Genomic DNA, 27,360 nt, shown 5'->3' on the forward strand with positions numbered 1-27,360 from the left:
CTGGGGCTGTTTCCTAAAAATTGTGCTGGTCTGTGTCAAAATGTATTTGTAAGTTATGAAAACATCAGTAGAATTTATTTTGCTGGCAGAAGCTTCACTGGTACTGTGCAGAGTAAAAATGCTTTTTATGTCAGTAAATCCATTGGGTTAAAGTGTGAGTGTCCATTAAGGAACCCTTAGAGCTACTACAAACAGTCTGTTTGCTTGTTGTTCCTTCAGATCCATATTCCTTTGCACAGACAAATTCCTACTGCTAGAATAACAATGAAGATAGAAGGACTAGCAGATAAAGAGCACAGTCATTGTCCTAATTCAAAAAAGCACATAGGGCTGAGTACTGTGTTCTCAAAAAGCTGTGCCATGTAAATGGATTTAAAGGCACTTGTACATGGTTGCAGAAAACCAACCAGTAAGATATGCTACCCATAAAATAAATAAAATATTTTCTTTTGGTCTGGAGATGTACAATATTATAGTTGAGCAGCCCAAAAATAATTCATTAATAGGTGAAAAAATATTGAATCATGGAACTACCTCAAATTCACCAGGGCACTCCAAACACTGTGATTTGTTTTGCCTCCTTACAGCTGGAAGGGGTGTGTATCTCACTGAGGAGAGGCAGGGTGAATGCTCCTCTCTGCACCATCCATTAATCAAATTTTATTTGCGCACTCAGCTGTATAAGGTTGTGTAGATATTTGCAGTGTGACCACCTGTTTTATTTGATCTTAATCTCCTCAGCAGCTGTGATTGTACTTATCATCAAGGCCACAAAAATATGAAAGGTAAATTTAAGAATACAATGCAACAGCATTCCAAAATTTGTCACCTTAGAAGTGAAAAAATGAACTATCCATTCCTGATTATTCCAACAAACAAAACTCTATAAACATTCTCATTTTTACTTTGAACTTGCCTGATTCTGGAAGGAGGTTTAGGTTAGGTCATGTGTATTAGCTACCCTCCCACCTTTTCCCAATCTTTAAAGAATCAGTGATGTGGCTGTTTGGGACATTGAGCCATTTCTGTAAAATGACTGTGATCCTGCTGCCCTGTATTCTTGCTTGGTTTGTCTCTATTCATGTCTTTCTCTGCCCTTTTTGACACTTGGTCTGCTCTAGAAGACATAATGCAAACCTGTTCTGCTTAAGTAATATTCTTCATGTCAGTTACTATATGAAAATGGTAAATATTGTGTTAAGCTTAGGTCAGCCCTCATATCTTAGGGAAATGATACCTGTGCACACAAAGTTTCTCAGAATCCTTCCTGAACATATTGTCTTCAGACTGATTAAAATAACACAGGCAGTGCCAGCTGTGCTGGGCACACAAGGACTCTGTTGTTCAGTTTTGAATTAGTCACACTCACATGGTTCATGATCCTTTGTACAAATACACACCACCGAGATGAAGGCAACAATATTTAGTACTCCAGCATTTAGTAAGATAGCTAATGGACAGAAATATATCTTTTCTTCATGAATGTAGCAGAAGTATGCAATTGTGATCAGTCCTGAAAAACTCAGCTAACCTAGTAATTGAAGCTGGTTTTATTGTATTTAATAGCCTTAGGATGCATATAGTAGGTGTATTAGGTATTGAGCTTTATTTTATTGAGAACTTGTTGACAATCTGATTTATCAGCAAACTAGGCATTGCTGTTTTTCATAATGGCACTGTATCATGGAACCAGTATTTGTTAAAATATTATTCTAATTTTCTCTTTCTAATGTCAAAGTGTCTGAGCTACTGGTTTTCTGATAACTGAGAATTGCAGTAATAAATATAGGAATGTGTTTTGGCCATTGAGGTCAGAAAATTATGAATATATAAAGAGATAAACTATTACAATTTTAACTATACTTCATAAGAGCTGTCAAAAGCATTCTCAGACATGTTTATGTTGCAGAACTGTGAAATGACCTCAACACAGTCTTGAAATTCACTAAATAAATAATATAGTGATATATTGCTTGGTAATGATTTTCCCTGTGCTGGCATGTTGGTCCTATCAATCAAAACTTGTAATTTAATTTTAAATTATAAAGAATAGGAAGGAATATGTCAGTTCATGTAGTAAGCATCTTTAAAGTGAGTGAAAAAAACCTTCTCTCATCAATTTAAACACAAAGATCTGAAAAGAAACTTACCTGAACTATAATGTCTGAGTGCAACGCAGTTCCTGTAACCATTGTTAAGATTTCCACATGCTTTGTCTCAAACTCTGCATTAGTGAGGAAACAAGATATTATTCATATAGTAGCCTTTTAACATTTCACATCTCTGCTAGTACTTCTAAGACTTTGCTGTTTAACAAAACCCAAAACAATGCTTAGGGAAAGATTTTTTTAATCTTCCAAAGCGATGGCGTTACACTTTACAAGGTCTGCAGGTTTTAGTCACACAAGAATGATTTTAATCAAGTTTGAACAGGGCTTCTATCTGATCTGCCTGGAAGCTGAAAATATAGTATCTACCTATAGGGTCTCTTTGGAAAAATAGTTTTGAAAACAAATTATTCTACAGAGACAGCCACTCTGTCCAAAATAAAGGCATGTGTAAGTCAGTTGTTTCTGTTCTTTATTGTCTCTGTTGCTCAGTTCCAAGAATAAATCAAGAAGCTCAGTAATTGGAGGCTCTATAAATTCAGAAAAGAAGATCATCAAAGTCAAGAAGCAATTGATACCTATAAGCAAGTAGATCAGGACATTTCTCATGTGATGTCAGCATTTCAGCACAGTCTGCTGCCAAGGTGCTTGTAGCAGCAGGGGGATAGCCCTGATGATCTAAGGACTAGGCAGGGTTTGTAGAGTCCATTATCCTCACAGGACTGTGATAGGTGAGGAGAATAGATGGCCCCTCACATCCTCACCACATCTAAAGCACAGATAGCAAACACCAAGAGGATATTATCCTCACAGCACTGTGATAGGTGAGGAGAATAGATGGCCTTCACATCCTCACCACATCTAAAGCACAGATAGCAAACACCAAGAGGATGAGAACAATTCCTGTGAGGCTGTATAAATTATAGTTGAGGAATGGGGGCCTTTGTGAAGAAGGTTTAAGGAATGTTTGAAGAAAGCTGATGTATTTATACGTGGCTGGCATATCAGGAAGGGTAAAGATTCAGGGCTGGTCTGGAGCTTTAGGGAGAACACCAAAAGTCATCTCAGTGGAACAGATGGAGCAGGAGCCTGATTTGAAGATGAGAAAGGGTTGATCATACTTGAACATAACTGTGATTTAGATCTGGTGGAGTATGTGTGTGGCAAATTACAGAACTGCAATTAGCATCCAAGTACTGTGATTATAAATAATGGCTTTTACTTATGGACACCACTAAACAGATACATGTGTTACCTAACAGAGTGTTGGTAGAACTCAGCAAATACACTTCTGTTCCTTGGTCTTTTATAATAGCAGGAAAGTGCTCTTGAAGTCTTGAAGTCCAACTGGATTTTTCTCATTCTTTGTTAATTAATTTGTTTCCTGTGTCCCAGATAGAAGAGCTGGAAGTGGTATCTGCAGTTAGCACACATTTTAACTTCTTAAAGCATCCCCTATATTCTTGTCCAGTCATATGTAACCTGAATTTAGTGCTTCACTTCTGGAACACCGGAACCATCAGAAGTATAAAGAAAGGCTTGATTTCATGCCTGAGGTGCAGTGAAGCCTGTGCAAACAGCACAAGTCCTCAGGTGCAATCATCAGGCAGTTTTAAACATGGTCCTGGTACCTAACTGAGGTGAGTTTGTGTATAAAAATTAAGTAAGCCATTTGTCAAAAAATACCTAAGATTCTTAGTTGTATATGTGGCTGAAAGAATCAAAATCCTAACATGTCAACAGAGCTAATAAGTCTACTGCAGTATTTGTCCAAAAGTCCTCGGCTGAATTTTTTTGTTGTTGAACTCAAGGCCTTGGCTGTTTGGATTCATCAGCTGCCCATGTCCCTTGGTGAGTGCAGCTGAGCAGGCCTGGCCTGGGCACTGATGCTCAGCTCAGCTGCCTTGGCCGTTTTCTTTCACTGAAGGCTGGAGGAAGAGACATTGTCTTGTATCTTGTAGATAGAATACAAGAACAGAAGCAAGGAAACCTTGATCTCAGCTGGTTGTTGTTCTGTAAGGAGATGGAAAGGAGCTACACTGCATGCTAAGGCAGGCAGAGACTGTGCACACAGCCAACCTTGAGGGCAAAGAGTGACCTGAGGGGAGGATGAAAGATCCACCTGGCCTAGGATCATGCTTCCAGGGTGGCAAACAGCAAGCTGGAAACAGGAGAAAGCAGCACAAAGTGACATTCCTTCCAGCCTGCAATGATTTGCAACTTATATCCTCTCTGGGTGGGATGTGCTAATCATCAGTAGATGCTGCAAGACTGTCCTGTCCCTGCATTGAGACTTTCCTGCCTGAGACAGTTTTTATTGTTCCTGCAGTTCTGTGAGGAAAACCATCTTCAGGAATATGAATATGTTTATCATACAGTAGGTTAAAAAAGTGCACTACAGTGGAATTTACTCTGTAGACAAGACAGGACATGAGCAAAATGTCCTGCATATAATATCTCAGGTTGGTAGGGACCCATAAGGATCATCAGGTCCAATATACATGTAGCAGATTGATCAGATTTTCCCATAAAAAGCCATCTTCACATACTAAGGCTGATTCTGCAGCATATACTCAGTGTGAACGATGGATCTGAAAGAAGTGGAAAGAGTTTGTCCCCAAAAAAAGTCTGTATTTGGAATGTTTTGGTACTCTGAGTGGCTGTTCTGCTACTCACATGCAGTAGAATATTATGAAATCAGGTGCTGCATTCTGTAGAGCTACACAGTCCAGAATCCATCATCAGGTTCAGTTTGAATTTCTGTAGCTGGACAATGGGAACATACTGATACGTTTTGTAATTGGATAACAGAATATGGAGAGCAAAGTTGAAAGTTCTTTAAAATGTGGCAAAAAATGGAAATTGATGAAATTTTTTGAATTGAGGTTCAGCTTTGAAAAGTGAAAATTGTGTGAGAAAAAGAGAAATGGTCTTGCAGAGCAAAGACACTGGGCAAAGGTCTTTTAGTGAACAATAAGTGGAAAGGTAAAACTTGCAGCTCAAATTACAAGACTTCTGAGAGTTTTAGCAGAGTCATTACTTACAAGGTCATTTTGCAAATTGAAGGTGCAAAATGTAATGATGAAACAAACATAAGTATAGAATATTCCAAGCAGGGGGGTAAAAGTAATTAGGAACCTTTCATCATCATCTGGAGAGACACTTTGGCAGGTCAGAGATTTTACTCAATATTTTTAGAGACTGCATTATAGCCTAGTAAACTGTACTGTTAGAAAGAAAGAAAACAGTAATTTTGGTATCAAGAAAAATGTACACAGCTGGTCACTTAGTAATTCATCCATATAGCGTAAGATCTCTGTGAGAGAGGATGGCATTGTGGCCTTTGTGATCAACCTCTAACCTTAGGAACAGTTAATTGGGCAGGCTCATCCAGAGCAGAGCGTTCTGAAAGTTGCTGCTTCTCAGGCTGGCAAGAAATTGCTATCAAAGAACCTCCAAATTGGTGCTGTCAGTCTTTGAGAGATCAGTTACTGCTGTGTGGTTGGGTGAAGTGGACATGTGTTGAGTGTGTTGGCAGATTCAGTGAGGGATCACAGGGTTGGGGATATCTACTCTGCTGCCAGTCTGTCAGCTCCTCAGTAAACATGCTGTGATGTGTGAGCAGGAACCCAGAAATCCCATTCCATGGCAGCTCCCCAGAAACTGAGAGGCCAGGCTAGTTTGTTCTGTCCAGTTCATGCCACTGATTTGCAGAGAAGCTGGGCATTTTTGGACTTCTGGAGCCTGGGTGTTGTTATTCTGCCTCACAGGCTGCAGCATCTGAAGTCTAGACACTTGCCTTCCCTGGGTTGCCTAGGAGCCCAGCTGGCAAGCAGGGAGTGAAACAGGCTCAGTGGAAAACCTTCCTGCTGTAGGGCTGCCTGGTTTCATCAAAATCAGATCATCTCTCCCAGGTATTTCAGTCTTGAATTGTCAGTCTTACAGACCACCAGCCTGCCTGGGAACTTTGAACTGGCTTTTCACAGATGAACTTGTTTTCCAGAACTAGCTCATAATCTTAACACAAATATAAATGTCTCAGGATAACTAGAGCAAGCATATCTCCTGTTTATGATTGAATGCAAATTTCCTTTCCTACCTAGACATCCAAGGATGCTCTCATATAGAGCTTTCAAGGCCATAACTGATCTCTGGTGTGGATTTGAAGAATTACCAATATTTTTAAGGCTTTATCCTCTGACATTTATTTATTTATAGGTGTAGAAATAGTTTAATGTCAGTAAGTATTAAATTGTGCATTTATTTTCCTGGTATATTATATATCCTATATTATTTATATCACTATGAGCATGTCAGAATACATGCTCAATTTCAAATTGTTTAAATAGTTTAGCAGATAACAATGGAGCTAGAGGGAAGAAGAGCATAAAACTGAAACTACTATATATTTTATTTTGAAAGTGAGCAGCCTCAGCACATGGTGTCTTTGATTGTTTTTTAACTGCTTCTTTGAAAAAAAAAATTTGTCACTTATTTCATGGTGCATCTTGTGTTATCATTAGACTTGGTAACTGATAGAGGTTTCTTTATTGTGTTATTAAACAATTTGAATGTATATATGCTGGGGTTTTGGAGGAAAAAACACTGGTCTTCATCTTGGAAAGAGCAATTACCATGTACCTCATTAAAGACAACATAAAATTTTACGTCAGTGATAAGACAGGGCACAGAAGAATGCTAAATGTTCTGAATAGCAACTGGCTGCTCTTAGTCTGCTGGGAGTTAAGTTTGAAGTGTCTTTAGGTCTTGTGTGTTAGATTTCTGTGTTTCCTCTGGCATAAATCAGTCTTGTCTCTAAAATCTGAAGTCAGAGTCTCATTGTATGGACTCACTATATAGGATGACAGGAAATCCAAGCCCAAACATAGAGGGTTTATGAAGAGGTGTTATTTAACTGTTCAATCTGAAAGACAAACTTCAGAAAAAAACCATAGAAAATAATAATTTTAAGTTATTTAAATTGTTAGGAGTAACTGTATAACCTCTGACATTTGGCAGAACATGAAATCCAGCAGCCTTTATTATGTTGAATGCCAGCAGGAAGACCAGTTGGATTTGATGGAGTTAGAGGTCCTTTCCAACCTAAATTATTCTACAATATCCAATAAAGCCAGAGGATCAGCTGAACCAGCAGCTGTGTAGACAAACACTGGAATCAATACTCAAATCTCTCAGGTTTTTTTCTGGATGGGAGTAGGAATAAATAAGATATCTTGTGCTTGCCACTTGACTGGTTGCTGATACCAGCACTACATGGGGTTGTGTGGAGTTACGCAGCAGGATGGAGCAGACAGTGCAAATTCAGCTCTGCTGTTCATCTCTGCATTGATTCTTGTGCAGACACTGAGGGAAAGCAGGAGGTGTCCAGTCCCTGTCCTGTCCTCTGCTGGTAGCACCATAAAGATGACACTAATCACGTCTTTTTAGAAATTCATGTTCTTACAGGCACTTTGGTAACATCATTTTAGTGGAAAATGTTCTATAGTTTGAAAATCATATGTCACAATCCTGTTTGATTTAGTAAGATTCTTTTTAATATAAGAAAATAATTTTATACATTTTGGTATTATTATTGCATACTTGAATACATTTGTGATTTATAAAAATGTTTTCATTCACTTGCTTGCAGTCTTCCTGTAAACTCTTGGTTACTTCCCATTGATGTACTAATGTCAATGTAACAAAATGCAACTAAGTCTCACTACTGTAATTGTGGTATTGTCCTTTCCTTTGAAAATTGCTAACTGCAGAAGTACAATTTTCTCATTTATCTTTGCAAGAGAAGAAATGTTTACTACAATTAGATAAAATGATTGACTTTTACCTGAAAGTCTTGTTTCATCTCCAATGTAAAAATATTTTCTGCAGTCTATAACTCAATTAAGACCAAATGTAATGCAGCTTTCCTAATTTAAAAAAAACAAACCCAAACTGTTTAGACTGGAATTTGACCAATCAGTTAAGTAGAGGAAGGTGTGTTTGAAATAGATTTATTTCTATTGTAATAAATGTAGACAACATAGAAATTCTGCAGTAATTTAATCATTTAGAAAGAACACAATAGCAAAGAGCACACTTTTCTGAAACTTGAGAAAAATAGGAAAATCCAAATGAATACATTTTCTTAACACAATGCAAGCCCTTTTTTGCCATCTACCATGTGAGTTTGCCTTATAATTATTTTAGAAACATTATAATACAAAGAGTTTGAATAACTAGATGTTAAGCATATAGTTTCAGACTTTTTATGTCCATATAATCTGCTTTGCTGTTTTAGTTTCTTGAGACTTTGTTATACAGTTACTTCTACTTTTTCTCATAATGATTAAGTGGTTTAAGCAAGGTATCCCTTAATTCACAAAGTCCTTCTTGTGATAAAGATACACACTCAGAAAATATTATTTCCTTGGTTTTGTTGTTACAGGAGTGTATGTTAAAGCTACTTTGGTCACCTTTATTATATGTTTTCAGATGTTGCATTTCAAGTGGAATTTTATTTTCAAATTTCCTGGCTCACTCTCTGTTTTACAGTAGCTAATTGTTTCTAATTTTTACTGCCTAAAGTTATCCCTTAGATATTCAGAGGCTTTACTGGTGAAAATGTGTGTCTGAATCTAAAATGGCTTCCAAGGAAAAGAAATGCCTGTGTAGTTTAACCACAGGAGCAATGAGTGAGTGCTTGCAAGGCTTTGTGCCAGCAGCTTTCAGGTAACTTGCACTGCACGGGGAGCTTTGGAATGCCATTTTAGCTCACATACCTACATCCCCATCAGACAGATTTTAGAGAGAGATTTTGGACTGACTCCTCAGTGAAGTATCTGAAGGGCCCGTGGTGTCTAGGCTGCCAGCAGTGTCAGTGGGGATGTGGTCAGTGCAGCCAAGGGTATCCAGAGAAGAGTTTTGCTGTCTAGTCCCTTGAGCACCTAACAGAATGGCACTGAGGAAACTTTGCCTGAATGTCAGCAACTCGTGCTTTTTGAGACTCCCAAGGAAATCAGAGACATCTGTACAGAGCTGGCAAGTGTGATGCATGGGAATAATCTGCAAGAGCACTGCACACTGCACTGCAGTGACAGGTAAGGGGCAGATGGGATATTTTGGGGCACTAGATGCCTGTATGTGAATTGCCTCCACTGACATAATGACTCCTTCCATCAAATGTAGTGGAAATTCAGGTGCTGAGTTTGGTCACGGAGACACGAGGTATTGTGGTCTCTGACTGACTCACATCCACAGATGCCCAGGTTCTAGTTTGGTTGTTAGGTATGATGTATGATAGCACAAGGGGGAATGACTTCAAACTGAAATAGAGTGTTTAGATTAAACATTAGGAAGAAACCCTTTTATTGTGAAGTTAGTAAATCACTGAAGCAGTTGCCCAGAGAACTTTTGGATGACTCATTTCTGGAACTATTCAAGGCCAGGCTGGATCAGGCTCTGAGCAGCCTGGTCTAGTAAAATGTGTCCCAGCCCATGGCAGGGGGTGTTGGAACTTGATGATCTTTAAGGTCCCTTCCATCTCAAACTATTCCATGATTCTATGATGATTCTTTTTCTTCAACTCCAATCTGTCTTTTTTCAATTCAAATTTATTCAGTGAATGAATTCGCCTACAAGCTGATCAGGTATCACAGGGTAGATGCAGAGGGACTACCTAAATGCCTTACAGAACAGGTTGAAAGCAATATGTGATACTTTTTGGAGAACTTATTGGTCTTGTCTCCAACCCTGACAACTTAGCTATGTGCCTTCTAAGACTTAGTAGGAGATGCTGTTGGTTTTGACATCCACAAATGAATGAAGTGTTGCTTAAGTATTTATTTTTTTCTCTTTCAGTTATTGCAATGGATGTATGTTAGATCCCAACTGTGGTCTCTGCTACAAACTGAATAAATCAAGTGTGGTTGAGTCCTCATGCATTCCTGTTGACAAACACTCTACAATGAAAGCAGCTTGGGGCAGGTATGTCACTTGTCAAGATTTTTTAGCCTTGTGCTCTACAGAGGGTGTATTTTGAGAACAATTTTGCTTTTACAGAAAGTGTTAAATTCTTAAGATGTTCAGGAAGAATAAAATAACTTGGCATTGTCAAAAATGGGTGATTACTTCCTAACAATAAATTAAAGCCTGGACCCTGGTGTGTGCAGCCCTTTTGGTTTAGTCTGTCACTTAGGAAGCATGGCAAAAGTACACTAGAAGTGAGGAAAATTACCTTTCCTTAATGTTTTTCATTCATTTGAAATGGCACATTCCCTAGTTATATACTTAAAGCCCTCTGAATTAATTTTCTTTTAAAATGCATTAATTAAACCATACTTTTGATATTGGCCTACCAAAGAGACAATTATCTCAGCTGAACAAACTAAAATTAGCAAAATCTGAAAAGTTCAAATTGTCAAAAGCATGGGGTTTGGCCACAGATTTCTGTGGTTCTGTGCCTGAAGGGGGTGTCATGCCATATGTTGCACTTGATGTAAAAACGTGTGCATTCATAGGTGCAACTGCAAAATATATCACACCTCTTTCTTAAGCAGCACAAAATTTCCTGTGAAGTCACAGCAACCTTCAAGTTTTCTGAAGTACTGACTATTTCTAAGGAATAGCTTTGTGAGTTGGAACATTGTCTTGTAGAGGCTTTATGAATATTTAGTAATGAGTAGGGCTTGGATGGGGGTTTAGAATGGTTCAGAGGCACAAGGGAATTATGTAATTACTTCTGAGAAAACCACCTCAACATAATTCATCTCAGCCACCCACACACTATGAACATACTTAGGGGATAGGCAAAGGTTTGTGTGGTGGTTTGGGCCTCTTTTTTAAATTTTTTATTAACTTTCTTACATATTTCTCAGAATTTAAACCAAACTGTCTCAAAGGCACTGAGTCATATTGGACAGAGGTTGAAAAGCATGAAAATATCTACTAATTGTAGAATCATTAATTTAAAATTACTCTAAAATTGCCCTCAATATGATTTCAGTACCATTAGGCCTAGAAATTAATTACAGGTGGAGAAAAGAGAAGCTTATATTTTTTTGTAATCCGAATTTAAAAGCACTGTGATCATTTTGGGGTTATTACAGTTAACAAATAACTGTATAAAATAAATAAAAAACTACAAAATCTCATCTGACCTGCTTGTTCTGTGAGTAACTTCAGTGTCACATTATGGAATATACCTTGCATATTGCCTGATACCCCGATGTGATCTGCAGCAGGTGGACTCTCATATTTGTAAGGTAACAGATGTCTCTTTATATTCCAAGTGAACATTCATTTCCTATATGTTGTAGTTTTAAGTAGTTTGTCTGTAATTAGCAGAATCACACTAGAATGCAGAAACACATACATGCAAACAAAAATTGTTAGCAATAGTTGATAGATAAAATTGAACTTTATTTCATTAGCCAGTGCTATTGTTTTGCATAGTAAATGTGGGAATAAGCAATTATTTCATATTCATGATTCAGTCTCACGTAGACTCTTTGCTGTACAGCCTATTGGAGAAAATTAGATAGGGAAAAATAAATATTTCCTTTTCATATTGCAAAATGCACTCTTTCCATGTGCAAGAATTCCATACCATGAGGACCCTGCTTAAAATCCTTCCAAAGGAAATGAAACAATTTTATATATGTTATACTGGTAGTCACAACTGTGAAAGTCCTGCCTAAAGATGGAAAACCAATAAAATATCCACATTTCTTTTTCTAAATATTCATCACCAGTCCAAGTGTTTATTTCATTAATTTCTCTCTTGCCTCTCCGTGGTCTGGCTAATCAGGCAGTTTTCAAAAAGCTCATCCTTCAAGCTGTGCAGTGTCAGGTGGTGCCTTCTGTGCCTTCCAAGCCTTGTGGAAGAGGGAAACATTTTGCCTTCTTTTCCTTCTGCTCCTTCTCTTCACAGATATGAGTATTTCTGCTTACTGGCCCAGGGGAATCCCCACAGAGTTTTGTTTCCAAGGGCTCACATTCACATACCGCCCCCCAGCTTCATTTGCTCAAATCCCGAGTCTGCTTTACAGCAAAATCCCACAAAACCATAGGATTTCCCTGCCAAGGGAAGATTGCTGCAGGGAAAACAGCATAGTTCCATCCCCAGTTGAGTCTCAGAGCAGCCAGAGGCATCTTATCTCCCTGGCAGCTTAGGGAGAACAACTGCCTGAGACAGACTAACAGCACTGGGGAAGGAATTTGCAGCCCTTTCTTTCACAAAGTTACAAGCTAGACATACAGGGGCTATTACTTTAAAAATATGCATGGCATTATGGTGATCAGAAAATAGTATAATAATTGGAGAGATGATTTTGTGAGTTTTAGACAGCTGATAGCTGTAATTATCAGCAGCCTCTTTTGTAACTCTTGTGTATCCTGATGGCTTCATGCATCCGGTATTAGATGAATGAGTTTAAATGGCTTAAAACCTCCAGGGTTACGCTTGGCTCATGGAAAATCTATTTTGCCATTAATTTTGCTCAGGAGAGAAGAAATTTGTTTCTGAGCTATTTGTTTGGGACTTGTTGGACCTCAGATGTCTGAGCATTAGCAGAAGCAGCAGCTCTCATGATGTTGATTAAGGAGTTAGAGAAGCAGCTTCTCCTGGACTCGGGCTGCCAGTGTCGTGCAGAGCATTTTACTGCTGCTGTGATCACATCTTGTTTATGATTTTCCTGCTGGAAAGCTGGGAGCTGCAGCCATCTGAACCCCAACTGTTCTGACATTTACTCAGGGGCTTATCTATTCCTGATGGTAACCTACAACCAAGGTGAGAGGTGCTCAGAAGCACTGACAGAGAAGGCCTTGTCATGTATTTTTTAAAGCTCTCTGCAGCCATGCAGACTGACATAGAAAACTTCTGTTTATGTATTTATAGCTTTGCACTGTTTTTCACTGTTGGTCCCAAGGTACTTCGATAGCACTGGTGTAGTGAGCAATGCTTTGACTGTTAACCATAAAATACTGTAATACATTTTATTTCCCAGGCGTTTCCCCAGTGCCAGCCAGGTGTACTGGATACCACCTTCATTGTTAATTGCATTTATTTGGTTATGGTATGTTCTACATTGAGAAGTTCTGGGGAGGGGAGGGAAGAGAGCAGAGATTTCAGTCTCCTGTGGCTGCCAGCAAGGCTGTTTATGTTGCTGTGGTTGTCATAGAAACCCAGGGAGACAATTAAAGCATCCACATATTTTTCAAGAAGAATATAGCATTTGGGTTCTGTTGAATGTTGGGAACTCAGTGCCTGGCAGTGGCCCTGGGGAGAGAGAGACTGCGCAGGAATAAATCTGACCGAGTCCAAGTCAGAGCTCAAGCAGCATGGGTGATGTGCAGAGGGTGTGCCTGTAAGATCATGCATGTACCACAAGCAGTAGAGATGTATTTTTCATTATTTAATCAATTACATAAGCGTGACTGGTATTAGAATAACACAGAGAGGAGTGTCTTGCCCAGGGCACCAGCACAGGCAGGTGCTTTGCTGCCGTTGGTATTTCTGAAGCAGTTAACAAAATAGCTGTTGACATGCAAATCTTTCTGCCTCCAGCTCTGCCCAGGGACACATAAAGGATGGTTCTAAGAAGTGAGCAAGAATATTCTTAAATTATTTACTTTGTAGTAAAAGAAGAAGAGATGTATCTTTTCTTTCAGTGAGGTCTCAACGGTTCTGCATTGGGACTCTGTTTTCCAAGATTTAGGGAAGTTTTTCATGTAGCAGTAGCTCAGAAAGCCTTACAATTCTATTCTTCATGAACATTGAATTATGAAATTCCCATGAACTTAATGAAAAGCATGATCTCACTTGTACAGATGGGGTTGTAATGGGAAGGTTCCCATATGAAGCTCAGGTGGCACAAGAGAGGTCATGGGCAGGACAAAATGTAGAGGTGATTGCTTCCAGGGCTGTGCTTTCTGAACACAACCCAAAATCCAGGGGTTTTCCCCACACCTACAATTACTCCCACAGTACTCAGAGAAATTTCTCTCTTGAAATTTCTCTATGTGTAATTGCAATCAATACTCCTAAAGGTCAGCCAAGAATGAAGAAACTTTTAAATTGCATTACTACCCTTACAGTTGAAAGAACAACTGCAAGGGAAGGAGGTACTTACAGTGCCTTGAAGTGACATTAACCTTGACATGAGTATGTTGTCAAGACGACAGCAGGCCCACAACTGAGCTGAAACGCTCTCATGAGCAACTCTGAGCAATCTTCCTCTGGAGAGAACGATGTTGATTTTATGCAGTAAACAATTATGAAGAAATAATAACATCATCGTCAGATCAGAGACAAGCCTAGAGCCATCCTGTCCGCACAATTAGCTGGCAGGTCTCCAGAGTCCCCAAAGGAGAATGATTGGGAACAGAAATCTATAAAGAGAGAGGAGCTGGCTGATTTGCTGTTTTCAGCCATTTTTATTAATTTTGTTAGAAGAACATCTCCGTGCCTGGAGAGTTTAATGCTTCATGGAGAATCCTGCTTTTCTCAATATAAAGAAGCACTCCCCTCTGTAAGGGCAGTCACTGCAAAGGCGAGAGAGCAGAAGAGCTCTGTCTTTGGGAAGCTCTGTTTTCCTTTAGCCAGTGCTCTCCTGGGCATCTTCCTTCCATGTAAAATTAATGGCATGTTAACAGATGCTCAGTAATGCTGTTATGTTTCACTGTGTGCCTGTTGCTCATATCTGCTGGTTTGCTGAGGGGTTTAAATGTGTCTTGGAAACCTGTTTGGGGGGAATTTGGCTCAAGTGGGTTTGAGCTGCCTGTGCAGTGAGAGGAAGCAGGTCAGGCAGGCTGTCAAACCCTCTTTCCCAGCTTCAGGAGTGTGCCTAATGACCCTGGCATTTGAGCCTGGATGCTAACTAGATTTCACTGGTTAGAAAAAATAAATTCATGGGAGTTCATTAGCTGGATTCTCAGACAACAGATCGGGTTATGTCCAACAGGGGATATGCCAGTGTCTGTCACAGCCTCCAGAGAACTCTGAGGAGCTTTACACTCATGCAGCACTACCTGTTGTCTAATGCATAGCAGATGAGACTCTTAAAATTATTAGAATACTTTTTTTTTAAGAACATTAGATTTTTCTAAAAATACCGTGTTAGTTTTCCCCTTTGAAGATAAAGACAGACGTGTAAGTTCATTATACTTGTTTTGCATCATAAGATACATTTGTAAAAGTTCCTGTGACTGCTTTACCAATATAAAAAGAATGTATGTGCATATTTACACACTTGAAGACTGAGAATCTGTTCTCAGTACATCATGGGAAGCAGCATTACAGACCTTTGCTGTTACCACAGAAAGATTAGCCCCAGAGCAATCTTTCAGGAATTAAGTACTCTGTTGTCCATGGGTAGACGTGGCTTGTTTTGTCATGCAGAAAGTATTGCTAGAAGATTTTGTTGCCGAAATGATTATTTTAAACCTTTCTACAAGGGTCTGCATTGAAAATTCATGTTTAACTCAGCAGTAATTAGAAGAGAAACTAGTATTTCTCTTACCAAGTAGTCAGATCAATAGATGAAGATTATACATAGGATTGTGGTTCTCATATTTACCATGTAAAAATGATAGTAGAGGGAGTAAATGATTCAGGAAAGCTGCAGGATCAAGAGAATATTCACATCTGCATGTATGTTGGCAGCACTCAGAAGAGTTGTGATTATAACCAGTAGTCTTAGAGAAATCTCTTGATGAACAATATGGTAAATGTTGGCTAAATTGAAATATTCGTAATCAGTAGGAATCAGAACATCAAATGCCCCCTCTATGCCTCAGTATTGTTTAGAAATGAAAATCAAGACATATGCAGGATTGTGTTCTGATTTTCTTCCCCAGTGCTAGTAAGTATGAGAACCTGGAGCAGCTGGGTGGCAGGGTGCAATCCTGTTTGTCCTGTTTGATTTGGAGTATGTACTTCAGCACAATAATATCTAATATATGTTAGTGAGTTGTGTGAAAACAGAAATTAAAAGAAGATCTGAAACTGATTACAGTCTTTGTCAGCCAAACTCCAAGGCACGAGGTCTTTGCTGGGAGGAGGTTATCAGACATGTAATCACAGTCTGATGGCTGCATATACCAGTGTGATTTGTAAAAGGGATGTAGAGGAGGAACTTAAGAAATCTCATATGCATATTTTAAAGCCATTTCTGCTAACTGGTAAGAGCAAAGAGGAAGAATAGAAGGATAAAATAATGTAGAATACTGTGTCCTTAATCCTTGATGAGCCTTATTGGTGAGCAGGAGTAGGTAGTAAAATAAGTGGAATTTTTATGTTCAGACCCTTTCAGCCACTCTTCCTGCTCAAATCTTTTAGACATCACACTTTAAAATTATTTTAAAAGAAAATTATTTCATGGTGGAGCTGAAAACCATAATAAGCTCCTTTTAAGCATATATAAAGATGGTGAAATCTATATATGTACTGAAATATTGTAAGGGTGTAATTACATAATTGAGGGTGGAATTTTATTTATAACTTTAATAGGAGATAGTCTTGTCTTTTTTTTTTTAAACTGTTTAACTTGCTAAAGAGGGAAGACATTTTTTTAGTTATTCTTATAACGTAATTATATTTTTATTTAATGCCTGTACAAATAAAATACTTTGTATATTTTAGCTGCATTTTAGGTCTAAAATAGTGACCAGAGGAACTCAATAATCTAAACTGAAACTGTTTACATTTCTTTCAGATAATTACTTTTAATAGCTTTAACACAGTATTTCTACTTGACCAGTGGCAAATTCTGGATGTTTGAAAAGCCTTGTTATGAAGTGGATGTGTTCTGACTGGGAAATGTTTAGTTTTTATGCTGAAGGCAGAATTTATTTGTTGGAGACACCCAAGACAAAATAGGATTTTAAAGGAGGACTGGTTAGTTTGAAACATCATGTGTACGTTTGTTCTCTACCCATTCCTTTTTATTGCTGCTAAACATGCTCCTGGATCTTACTGCAGGTTACTGGTTAAAAGGCATCCTGGCAGGGAATGCCAACTGCTATTTGGGTCACTTGGTACAACTACTTCAGATGCAGGCATTGAGGTAATTGGAATATAAAAACAAAAGTGGCCCTTGAGCTATAACAATATCTATCAAATACTGGTGTCTAGAAAAAATTGTGTTATTTAAATGGAAAAATATTTGAGTCAGTGTTCTTCATTTTAAATGTGGTCCAAAGAAGAAGATGGTGTGGTGTTCAAAATTTAAATATACATCTGCTGAAAAGACAAGCCTTCAGCTTTTTTCATCCATTCTCTGGTCAGCTGAAGGAGAATTAAAAGGAAAATACTCTTGTTCCCTGTTTAAAAAGCATGTTTGCTCCTAGCTGACAAAGGAGATAGGAAAGCGAAGGAGAAAAAAATGCCAGCATGTACGAGAGAATTGTCAGTCTCCCATCAGCGTGCTGAGAGCATGAGCATAATTCCTGCAGCTTTTCTCTCTGCCTCATGAAATGTACATTGGAGATCTTTTACTGCCCACAGGAGCTGCTGCTGGTCAGTTTGTCCAGCTGCTCATCCTCCCGGGGCAGATGCAGAGCCCTCCGTGCCTCCTCGGGGCAGAGCGCAGCCCTGCCCTGCTCTGCCAGCCGGGGCATCCCAGAGGGGCAGGGCAGGGAGCTGGGATGGCCATTTCCCCTCTGCCTTGAGCCCAGGAAAGGGAACTGACTCGTGTTGGGGAGCATGTGGGGTATTTATCTGAGGGGAGAATTTCCAGTAGTTGTTTTTCACATTTATTTGGTTAAATTTATGAACTGACTCTGAAGTTTGAATTTGAATAAAAATAATTTGTGAAGACTGGCTCAGCGGATTCCTTTAGGCTTTTACACTGTGAAATGGATTTACTAAAATTAAGTTTTCTCTGTTTGGAGGGTGGAGAATATTTTTGAAAGACCCATGTGGTAGAGGATTTTTACTGATAAAGACCATTCAACAGGGCTGAACCCAGACTACCATGCAGCAGCTTGTACCTTTAACAGCATCCCTAATCCACATCTTACATACCTTTATTCCATACTAAGTAATTCTTTAATAATCACAACATGGCATACAGTAAAATTTTCGTATCTTCTCTTAAAAGAATTAAGTTTTTAGAGTATTTTTTTTTTGCTTTTGAGGGAAAATAAATCAACACATGTTTGCAGTAGGGCTGTTGAATAACTCAATATGCTTGATAAGTTTAAGTCACAGAAATTACTGTATGTGCTGTTTGCACGTGTGGTTCATTTCCTTGAGAATGGAGGCAGTAACATCAATCCCTCACTGGCACAAGATGAACTGGAATTATTGATTCCTTTGATTTAAAGTCGTGGCCTTACTTTAACTCAGCTCTTTGGTTAGTTCAGGCTAGGGGGTGGGCAGGTCATACTTCTCAAAGCAGCACTTGGGGTATTTCTTCCTCCTTGCAGGACGCACAGACTCCCTTTTGCCCTGCAGCTTTCCACAGCTGTCACATTGGCTTTGCACAGATAATAGTAAGGGATGAGTTTGAGGTTCTGCATGATTATTGAGTTCTTCAGACCTGTGATTCAGGTGGGCTGTGTTCCCATTTAGCATAGTTTCTTGGAAAAATGACTATTGTTAAAAAGCACTTGTTTATGTAAAACTCTTTTTAGATGTCAGAGGCCATGGAAGATAGATGATATTTCTGCTGAGTTCTTTGACTGTCACATCCCAGACTATTGAGTTGCATATAAAAATGAACACTTTGGTACCCAAAGTGCATAAATTTCTTAAACCAGAGATAATGAAACCACTTACCATATATGTATTTTATAAAATTCATTAGATGAGGCGTGGGTATTGCACCTGCATGCACAAATCAAAGCATAGCAGCACTCTGTGTTAAGTGCTAGCTCTCACAAATCAGGCATGAAATAATTATCTTGTTTTAAGTGTTCTTAGAGCCTTAGGGCTCAATTTTCAGCTACAGCATTAATGATTTGCAGTGAATTTTAGGGCTGACAGCAGAGGAATCTTCTTTGGAGAGCTCTGTTGGGTGATTTAATTCAGAGCCTACCCGGTACAGCAGGGATGGGTGTGGATGCAGTGCTTCATTCCTCTTCTGAAACAGATTTATCTGAGCTTTTTAGGGCAGAGCTATTGCCACCTACTGGAATCAGGGAAAAGCTCTGCTTAAAAAACACTGTTCCATCATCTATTTAAAACAACGAATGCAAGATCTCAAGTATTGTCTGGTTAGATTTCAGTTGTGATGGCAAACTGGCAATAGTTAAAATGTAATATTTGTGTCTAAATTGCTGTCACAGAAAACAAGTGTCACACTTCAGTACTTAGATAGAGGGTTATGGTGGTCAAAATGTTACTGTTAGAACTGTTGAAATATAAACTTTATATGTATGTCAATAACTAGAAATTAAACAGAGCAGGGAAGTACTAAAAAGTCATGCTAATGCATGTAATATTGATCTCTTTTTTAAACTCCTTGTCCTCTATGTGGTCTTTTGTTTCAGTAAAAATTTCCAAAGGATTGATACTTTATTCCCTCTTCAGCTCCCATTGAGTTTTAAACTCCTTGTCCCCTATGTGGTCTTTTGTCTCAGATTCAAGAAGAATAGCAAATTTAGGAAGTCCCCTCACCCCCCCCTTTCCTTTTGTTTCAGTAAAAATTTCCAAAGGATTGATACTTTATTCCCTCTTCAGCTCCCATTGAAATGTGTGGTTAACTGAGGTTTTAAGGTATTAACAGCGCTATGGAAAATTCATTCTGCACAGTGCTGGTTTGGCTGGGAGGTACAGGGTCTGCTGCCTGGAATAAGCAATAAACTATCTGTAAGCCTCAGCAGTGTGCCTGCAGACACAGAGCAAACCTAGGCTGTGTTGTAATTGTGTTGCCATGTCCCATCTGTAGTTTGAGTTTGGGGTTTGGGTGGGATTTGCTTTGTTTTTCTCAACTGAACGATAAAATCTTGCTGTTCCTCACCAATTTCACATACCAGGTTTCAACATGAAGGTACAGTTTTTAAGGTACCTCTGTCTGTCTAAAACTTTGGGGTACTTAAAGCCATCATTTTTTTCCTCTTTATTGCTTTCGAAAGTGTTTGGAAGCATTCAGAAAAGAAAAAAGATTGTAATATAGAACCTATTTCATTTGGAGGGTGAACTTCCAGTGAATTGTTCTGAGTTACCTTGATACTAAGTTACAATAACTTAGACTTGGATGACTTGGATCTCTTTGGTCTCTAATTACCACAGTCTTGGAAATGCTTTTGACAATTGTAATTCGAGGGTTGCTTTTGACATGATGACATTCCTTTGACACTACCACTGGCACATGGCGGACAGCACAAGCATCAATAAATGTTACTTGTAATTTTAAGTAAGAATAAGAAGTCTGGATGGAATTTGTTTAAATCAACTTCAGATGTCTAAAATTGTGACCTTGAGCTGTCTTGTAGTTCCTTGACTAATGGAGTAGAAAATGTTCCATTTTTTTCTTTGCAGCTGGTCTTTGCCTGTGTTTTAGAGAATAGATTTTCATATGCCATGCCAGCAGTTCTTGCAGGCTGTTCTGTTAATACTTCTTCAGTTAATTTTAAAATGTTGATACTTGTTATTATTGATCTCTACACTTAGCCCTTCCCACCAGTATTCATCGGAGTGATCTGCCTTTATTTAGCATTCAAAAGAGGCAACACCTGGGAGAACTCATATTCTGCAGTGATTAGGCAGCTGGTTGATATTTCTGTTATAACCAAAAGAACTTTGGAAATTATAATCATTAAGAAAATTAAATGCAAATTCAGGTGAAAAAACAAATGAGATTAAACGTCAGGTGGATATTTATTTCATGGTAAATCTGCATGAAATTCCAAAGTGCTGTATTTGACATCATAATCTTCAGACCAGTTTGTTTCAGTAATTTTATTATTGAGTGCTAATGCTGCAATCAGAGAGACTAAGTGCTTTTAAATCTGGAAAGACAAGCTAGAAGTTCTCCTATCTATTGCTCCAGTTCTGTCAGTAGTTTGATTGCAGTCTGGGGCTCCATCCACAAGCTCTCCAACATGTCAGAGCAGGGATGACCCAGAGCTTCCACCAAAAACACAGGAGCAGCAGAAGCTGCAGTTCAGGGAAAGACCAGGAGCACTGGGGTACAGCGAGGGGTCTGCACACAAGTGAAATTCTTACTGAGCCAGTCTACCATGGATGTTCAATGCCAGTCTGTCTTTAACAAAAACTACTTGAATCTCCTACATTTATAAGTATTTTTGTCCTGAAAGAACTCCAACAGAATGGAGCCTGCCTGCCTCTGTGGCAGGAATAGAGTGACTAAATCTGTCTGGATTTTGCTAGAAAGCCTCGGGCAGTACAAGTTAGCTCTGGCAGCCCCCAAGGTGACTGATAGACACTTTCCAGTTAGTGCTCATCTCTGAAATTCCCCAAAGGTTTGCCTTTCAGAAGACATGGCCAAATCATTAATGAGCACTCCCTCCTTGCAGAGAAGTAGGGGAAGCTGGCAATGACTGGATGAAGCCAGACTGGATGTGCATGCTCACTGCTGAAATGGATTGTTCCAAAAGTGAACTATTTCTGTCTAACCACAGAAAAGCCACTAAACAATCTTTAAGCCCACTCTGGGGTCACAGGGAGTCCACAAGTGTTTCTCAACCATGATGACTGCCAGGAGGGAAATAATAGCTCCTTCTGTTTCCAGAATGTCTCTGTGATACCTTTTTGCTGATTGTCATGCAGAGACAGGCTTTGTGCTTGTATTTTAAATCTGTGAAATGGCATGTACTTCACAAGCAGTTAAATATTGCCAGATGTCATTTCTTACAAGAGTTTGCCATGTGCCTGTGCCCTTACTGTGGCATGAGATGCTTTCTTTCAGTTTGTACTTGATTGCAGTGAACACGGTTAAATGGAGCTTTTGCGGCAGCCACCAAGGGGGTGGGAGCAGGAATTCTCATGTCCCACTGGCCACTCTGTGTGCAAATGACACACACCACATCTCCATCCAGACCTGCACATGAATACATGAGTATAAACGTGTTGTAGCACCTGAATTGTGGGTCTTTACCACATCATGGAGTTTTTCCACTCTATCTGGTAGAATGCTGTGGGTTTCTTATATTATTTTATATTGCTGTCATACTAAAATATCTATTGATCATGGCAAAGGCTTCAAAGTGTTGGGTAGTATCACTTCCATCATATTTACTCAAATTTCTAAACATTCTTTGCTGATGTGCACCTCTGGGAAGTTCTTCAAGAGTTGATAATACCTGAAAGAAAGAAATAGTGGGAACTGCAGCATTTAACTGAAGTCTTTCAGTATGAGAATTAGGACTGAAATAAACTGTTTCTTTATCTCTTACTGCATCTTTCTTATTTTGAGGATTGGCTGAGACTTTTTGAAAACAGCACTGAAATCTGGGAGGCTTCATGACTTACTGAGGGCACTCTGCTGGAGCCCACCTTTTACAAAGCATTTATGAAGTGGGTGGGGTTCTCATGCATGTCATTAGTTTGGAAGCTACAAGAAATAGAACTTGTCTTGAAAGAGAATAAAAGATTTAGGGTTAGTAAAGTTGTTGAACAAATAAAAGTTTTGTGATGAGAGGTGAAATCTCAGTGGAGCACTGGGCACAATTGCTTGTAGAGCCAAAAACCTTAGCAACAGGATATGCTGAAGGGACAAACATAAGATTTATATGCATACTAAGAATACTTTCGTAAGAACTGTCAGACAGTTCAGTGGTTGTGAAACAGTCTGTGGTTATTTTTAATTTTTTGAATCAGTATATTCTACATATGAAAAAGCAGGAAAAGTTACTGAAGATTTCAATCTTTAAAGTAGACAGATGTAAATTTTCTGTAAACCTTTGGAGTGTGTCCTTGATAGGGGAAAAAGGGCAGAAATCATACATTGCCTTCTGAGCCTTACCTGAAATGATTCACTCTTTTATTTTTGCTTTTTCATAGACTTTGTTAGCTTGTAAATACACAGAATTATGTTTCACGTTGCAAAAAATATATTCTTGTGTCTTCTCATGAAGACACTGTGACCTATTATCTAGTGATTGAAATAGTTGAAACGATCACAGGCAGAAATGCATGAAGGACAGTGGCATTCAGCTAAGATGCTTATGTTCAAAACTAATTAAGTTTTTGCATTTTGATCAGCTTTTAATTTGAATTCTGCCCATTAAAATTCTGTACTTATGACTAGGTATTTGTTAAGTGAAGAGTTGATTATGTTTCATAGTTGCATGACCTCTTATAAGTTCCTGTGCTATTAATATAATATTTGAATTATTTATGATTATGAAATCATGCAATTTAATTATTACTAATTAATTCTAATTTTTGCTGGGGTTAACCAAGTGTGTCCAGTCAGAATCAAAATTAGAACTAGGAAAGGACACTGTAGAGCACAGAAGACATCAGATGTTTCCTGACACTTTTTGTCACCATCTGATACTTTGGAAAAGTAGGAGAAAGCTTGGAAAGAAAAGTAAGTCAATCTCTGTATAGTGCAATGAAGGTAATTTTGTCTCCTGTAAACAAAAATCTGGTATGTACTTATTTCTGCTCCCAGTGTTTGAGTGCACTGTCAGCTGCTGCGAGGTCTGGGCTTTAACACTGGGTAGAAATTGTTCTGCATTTTCCTGGTTTGAGTCCATTTCTCAAGGTAAGGAGTGCACAGAAGATGGTGGAGAAGCCTTTGGACAGAGTTCTGACAGTAGCAGAGATTTGCCTCTCTCCCCTCCTGGTAGATCCGATGAAGAATGAAGCTTGAAACCCTTGGGGCGTGACAGCAGAGTGGGGAATTGTGGCTGACAGCTTGGAGGTAGCCACGGGGACTTGCAAGGTGCCTACACAGGATAAAAGAAGTCTGAGGCCAATCCCAAACTGGGCATCTTTCACTGGGAGTTTAGAGTTTCCTAATCCCACCAAAGGTGCTTGCTCAGCCCCACAGCTCACCAGTGTCCAACTGGCTCTGTCAGACAGTTGAGTTTCTTCCTTTGGCAACAGACAGAACAACTGTGTTGTCCAACTTCAGAATCCACTGATAGGTGGTTACAAAAGTACTGAAATGTCCAGATCAGCAAACAGAATCCCTTTGATGTGATTAATTTTGGGCAACTATTTGTCATGGGGGAAAATTGCTCCTGTTTCCAGGCTGTTGCTCAGTCTATTCAGACTGAATAGCAGCTCCAGCAATCTATTTATCAGGCAAATTCAGATGCAGTTGCAAAGCTGAAATTTCTCAGCTTGTGAAAGTGTTTGAATTCAAACTTAAAGATTCTTTTGTAAATAAATAATAATATTAAAAAATTATGTTCATCTGTGACCAGGTAGCCAGGACAGAGGTAAATCAGAACAGTGTGCTGTCTCTTGCAGGTGTGTGTTCTGACACGACTGAGAATCATGGAATCATTTAGATTGGAAAAGGCTCTTAAGATCATCAAGTCTCTAGTTGTAATGAATAGATGCTGTAGCAGGGGGGTCAGCGTGATAAAGACTTTTTCCATCCTGTGCTGATGCACCAGTCATCTACTGAGGTGAAATTTGCTTTCTTTGCTGTGAACTAAACTATTTTTCCAGGATTTTGAAATATATGCTAGTATTTTTAAAACTCTTTGCCAGTTATAGAAAAAGGCTTCAATAAGTGTCCCAAAACTCTGTTTGTATTTTGTGCAATGAAGGTTAAGCAATGTGTAGCTGAATCCCATGAAGTTTTATGGCAATAGTTTTTCAAGGCTGCATCTGTTTGTTCTTTTCTGGTTGTCTGCGATTTGGGTTTTTTTTTTTGTTTTGGTTTGGGGGTTTTTGGGGTTAGTTTGGTTTTTTTTGGTTTTTTTTGCTTTTCAGTTGCTGTCATCTGGTGTAAGCTTCATCTGTATATTTTTAGGTAACATCTGGTTTAATGGATGAATTATTTCTCTGTGTAAACTGTAAAGTCAAAGTGATAAATGCAAACTTCTCCAGAGAGGTGTAGAGCTTCTGAGGCATCAATGACAGTAGCTGGGGAACTATGGGAAAGCTTAGAAATTATTGATTCAGACTTAAGTCAGGTTCAAAGTAATCTGTTTGCCTTCAGGTTGAGTTGCAGTTCATTTGATGCTTTAGACAGCATCTTACTGCATGTGTAAAAAAGGAGCAAGGATTTTTCCTTAAAACAGAATATGCTGATTTATAGTGAAATTATTCCTCATGGTTAACTGGTTTCTCTGGGTTGTGCTAATGTAACTATTTTGGGTGTACATGGGTGGATTTGGGAGGCCACTTGATGGACAGGGTAGAGGTGGTTTCCAGAGCTCTCCTTAGTTACGTGTCTGACTGGCACTAAGTTATTCCACAGTTCATCTGGTACCTTGCTAAATTCTCCCCTCTGAGGTAGCTGGGGGTTTGTTCAGACAACTAAATATCTTTAGCAGAAGAGGAGGGGCTTGAACTTATGAGAACTAATCCCAATGTTGAGATTCAGATTCTTCTGCAGGATAAGTAATTGATTGTGGATAAATAATCTTACTTGTTTCCAAGCATCATCCACAAAAACCTTCCTCCATCTGAACTGCTGCTACTCTAAATTATGTTTCTTTTGTCCTCTGTCATTTCCATGACAGACTTCAGATGAAAACATGACTCAATGAATTTGGCATAAATTTATATTGTTCAGTGGATTGCCATGATATGAAAGTCAGCACTCTACACGGGAGACTGTAAAAATCTCCTTGAAGGAGATTTTTAGCAAATCTAATAGATTTGTTTTACACTTGGGACTTAAATTTGCAAATTGTAGATTATCATCATCCTGATAACCCAGGCACAAAAGGCTGGTATAAGAGCAGTCCTTAAGTGGTTTTACTTGTGTTAGAACAAAGAAATGGGGGATTAGTGAAACTGTGAATTAACTATAAAATCTTTGTGTGCCATCAGCACCTGAGGTCAAAATTTATCTCAGAGCAGAACTTGTAATTTTGAAATATGCTTGTTCTAACAAGCATTTTACAGAGATGGATGATCACATTAGAGTTTTTCTTCACAAATAATTTATTTTGCCTGACTTGATTTGAGTTTTGACCTTTTTAGATTTTTCATCTAAATCCATTGAAGATGCTTCTGAAGGGCTTAAAAGACAATGAGAAGTCAGCAGCTTTCATATGAAAAATATATGAACTGTTCACAGTGAAACAATTAATTCAAGCAAAAGCTGTATATTTAGGGCTAGACAGTTCTCATTGCACAGCAAAGCAAAAATTAATGGATATTTGAGAAGAAAATCAAATTGGTCTCTGTCTTGTGCCTGTGCTGTGTCTTGCCCAGCCATTTCTCACACTGGGGTTTTCAGTGTTGTGTTTCAGAATTATTGTACAGCCAAAATGGCTCAAGTATTACAAAAATTTACATTGATCATCAAGGGAAATGGCTTTATCCTGTTTCATCCTCCTGTTATTCACAATAATATTTTAGACTCCCCACATTGGCTCTTTTCTTACCTTTGTTTGTGTGCCGTATGAAGGTAATTTAAGGAGATGGGGAGCAAACCTTTAGTTCTTTTGAGCTTCAGACCATATCTGATAGAGGGTGTATTCTGTGATTTTGAAACTGACCATATAATGCTTATAATTTGAAAACCCACCAATCTCATTTATTTTCAGTCAGTTTAATTTTTTGCATCAACTGTTGGTAGGTCAGGCTTTCATTGATTAGAACTGATTGCATCTTAAGTAGCCTGTAGAAAACACTTAGCCAAAGAAATTCAGAGTAAAGGTTTTCAGTGTGGCATTTTCATGTGTTTGGTCTGGCAGTAATTTCAGAGGCTGTGATGTGGGGTGTCTTCACTGGTTGTACCAAAGTGCCTATTGCCCAGCACATTGGTACCTACAAACTCTTTGCACCGGTACCTGACTGCACCATTTCACTTGTACCATTTACAGGGAATTGCCTGGATGGTCACTCTTAAGTGTTGCAGTCAGCAGTTTAATGACCAAGTGGCACCAGTGACAAGTGGCACTCTTCAGGGGTCAGTGCTGGAGCTGGTGCTGTTTGAGATCTTTGTTGATGACAGGGACAGTGGGATCGAGTGTGCCCTCACCAAGTTTGCAGACAGCATCAAGCTCCAAGCTCTGTGGTGCTGCCAACACGCTGGGGGGAAGGGATGCCATCCAGAGGGGCCTGACAGCTGGGCACATGTGAGCCTTATAGAGCCATAGATTCATCAGGTTTGGAAGAGCCCTTTAAGATCAAAGCTGACATCAGCCC

The 27,360-nt window shown here is 38.9% G+C and overlaps 1 protein-coding gene across 3 annotated transcripts in view; it reads left to right on the top strand.

Annotated features, from left to right (window-relative positions):
- Nucleotides 1-27,360, top strand: part of SLC2A13 (solute carrier family 2 member 13) — a 153,765-nt gene that overhangs the window by 103,146 nt on the left and 23,259 nt on the right. For all 3 annotated transcript variants that reach the window (XM_039700496.1, XM_039700497.1, XM_039700495.1), the window contains one exon: nucleotides 9,966-10,091. In XM_039700496.1, coding sequence (XP_039556430.1) covers nucleotides 9,966-10,091 — 126 coding nt within the window. The remainder of the gene's footprint in view (nucleotides 1-9,965; nucleotides 10,092-27,360) is intronic.

This window comes from Passer montanus, unplaced genomic scaffold (genome assembly GCF_014805655.1).
Source record: "Passer montanus isolate IOZ18808 unplaced genomic scaffold, ASM1480565v1 scaffold141, whole genome shotgun sequence".
Classification (NCBI taxonomy): domain Eukaryota; kingdom Metazoa; phylum Chordata; class Aves; order Passeriformes; family Passeridae; genus Passer; species Passer montanus.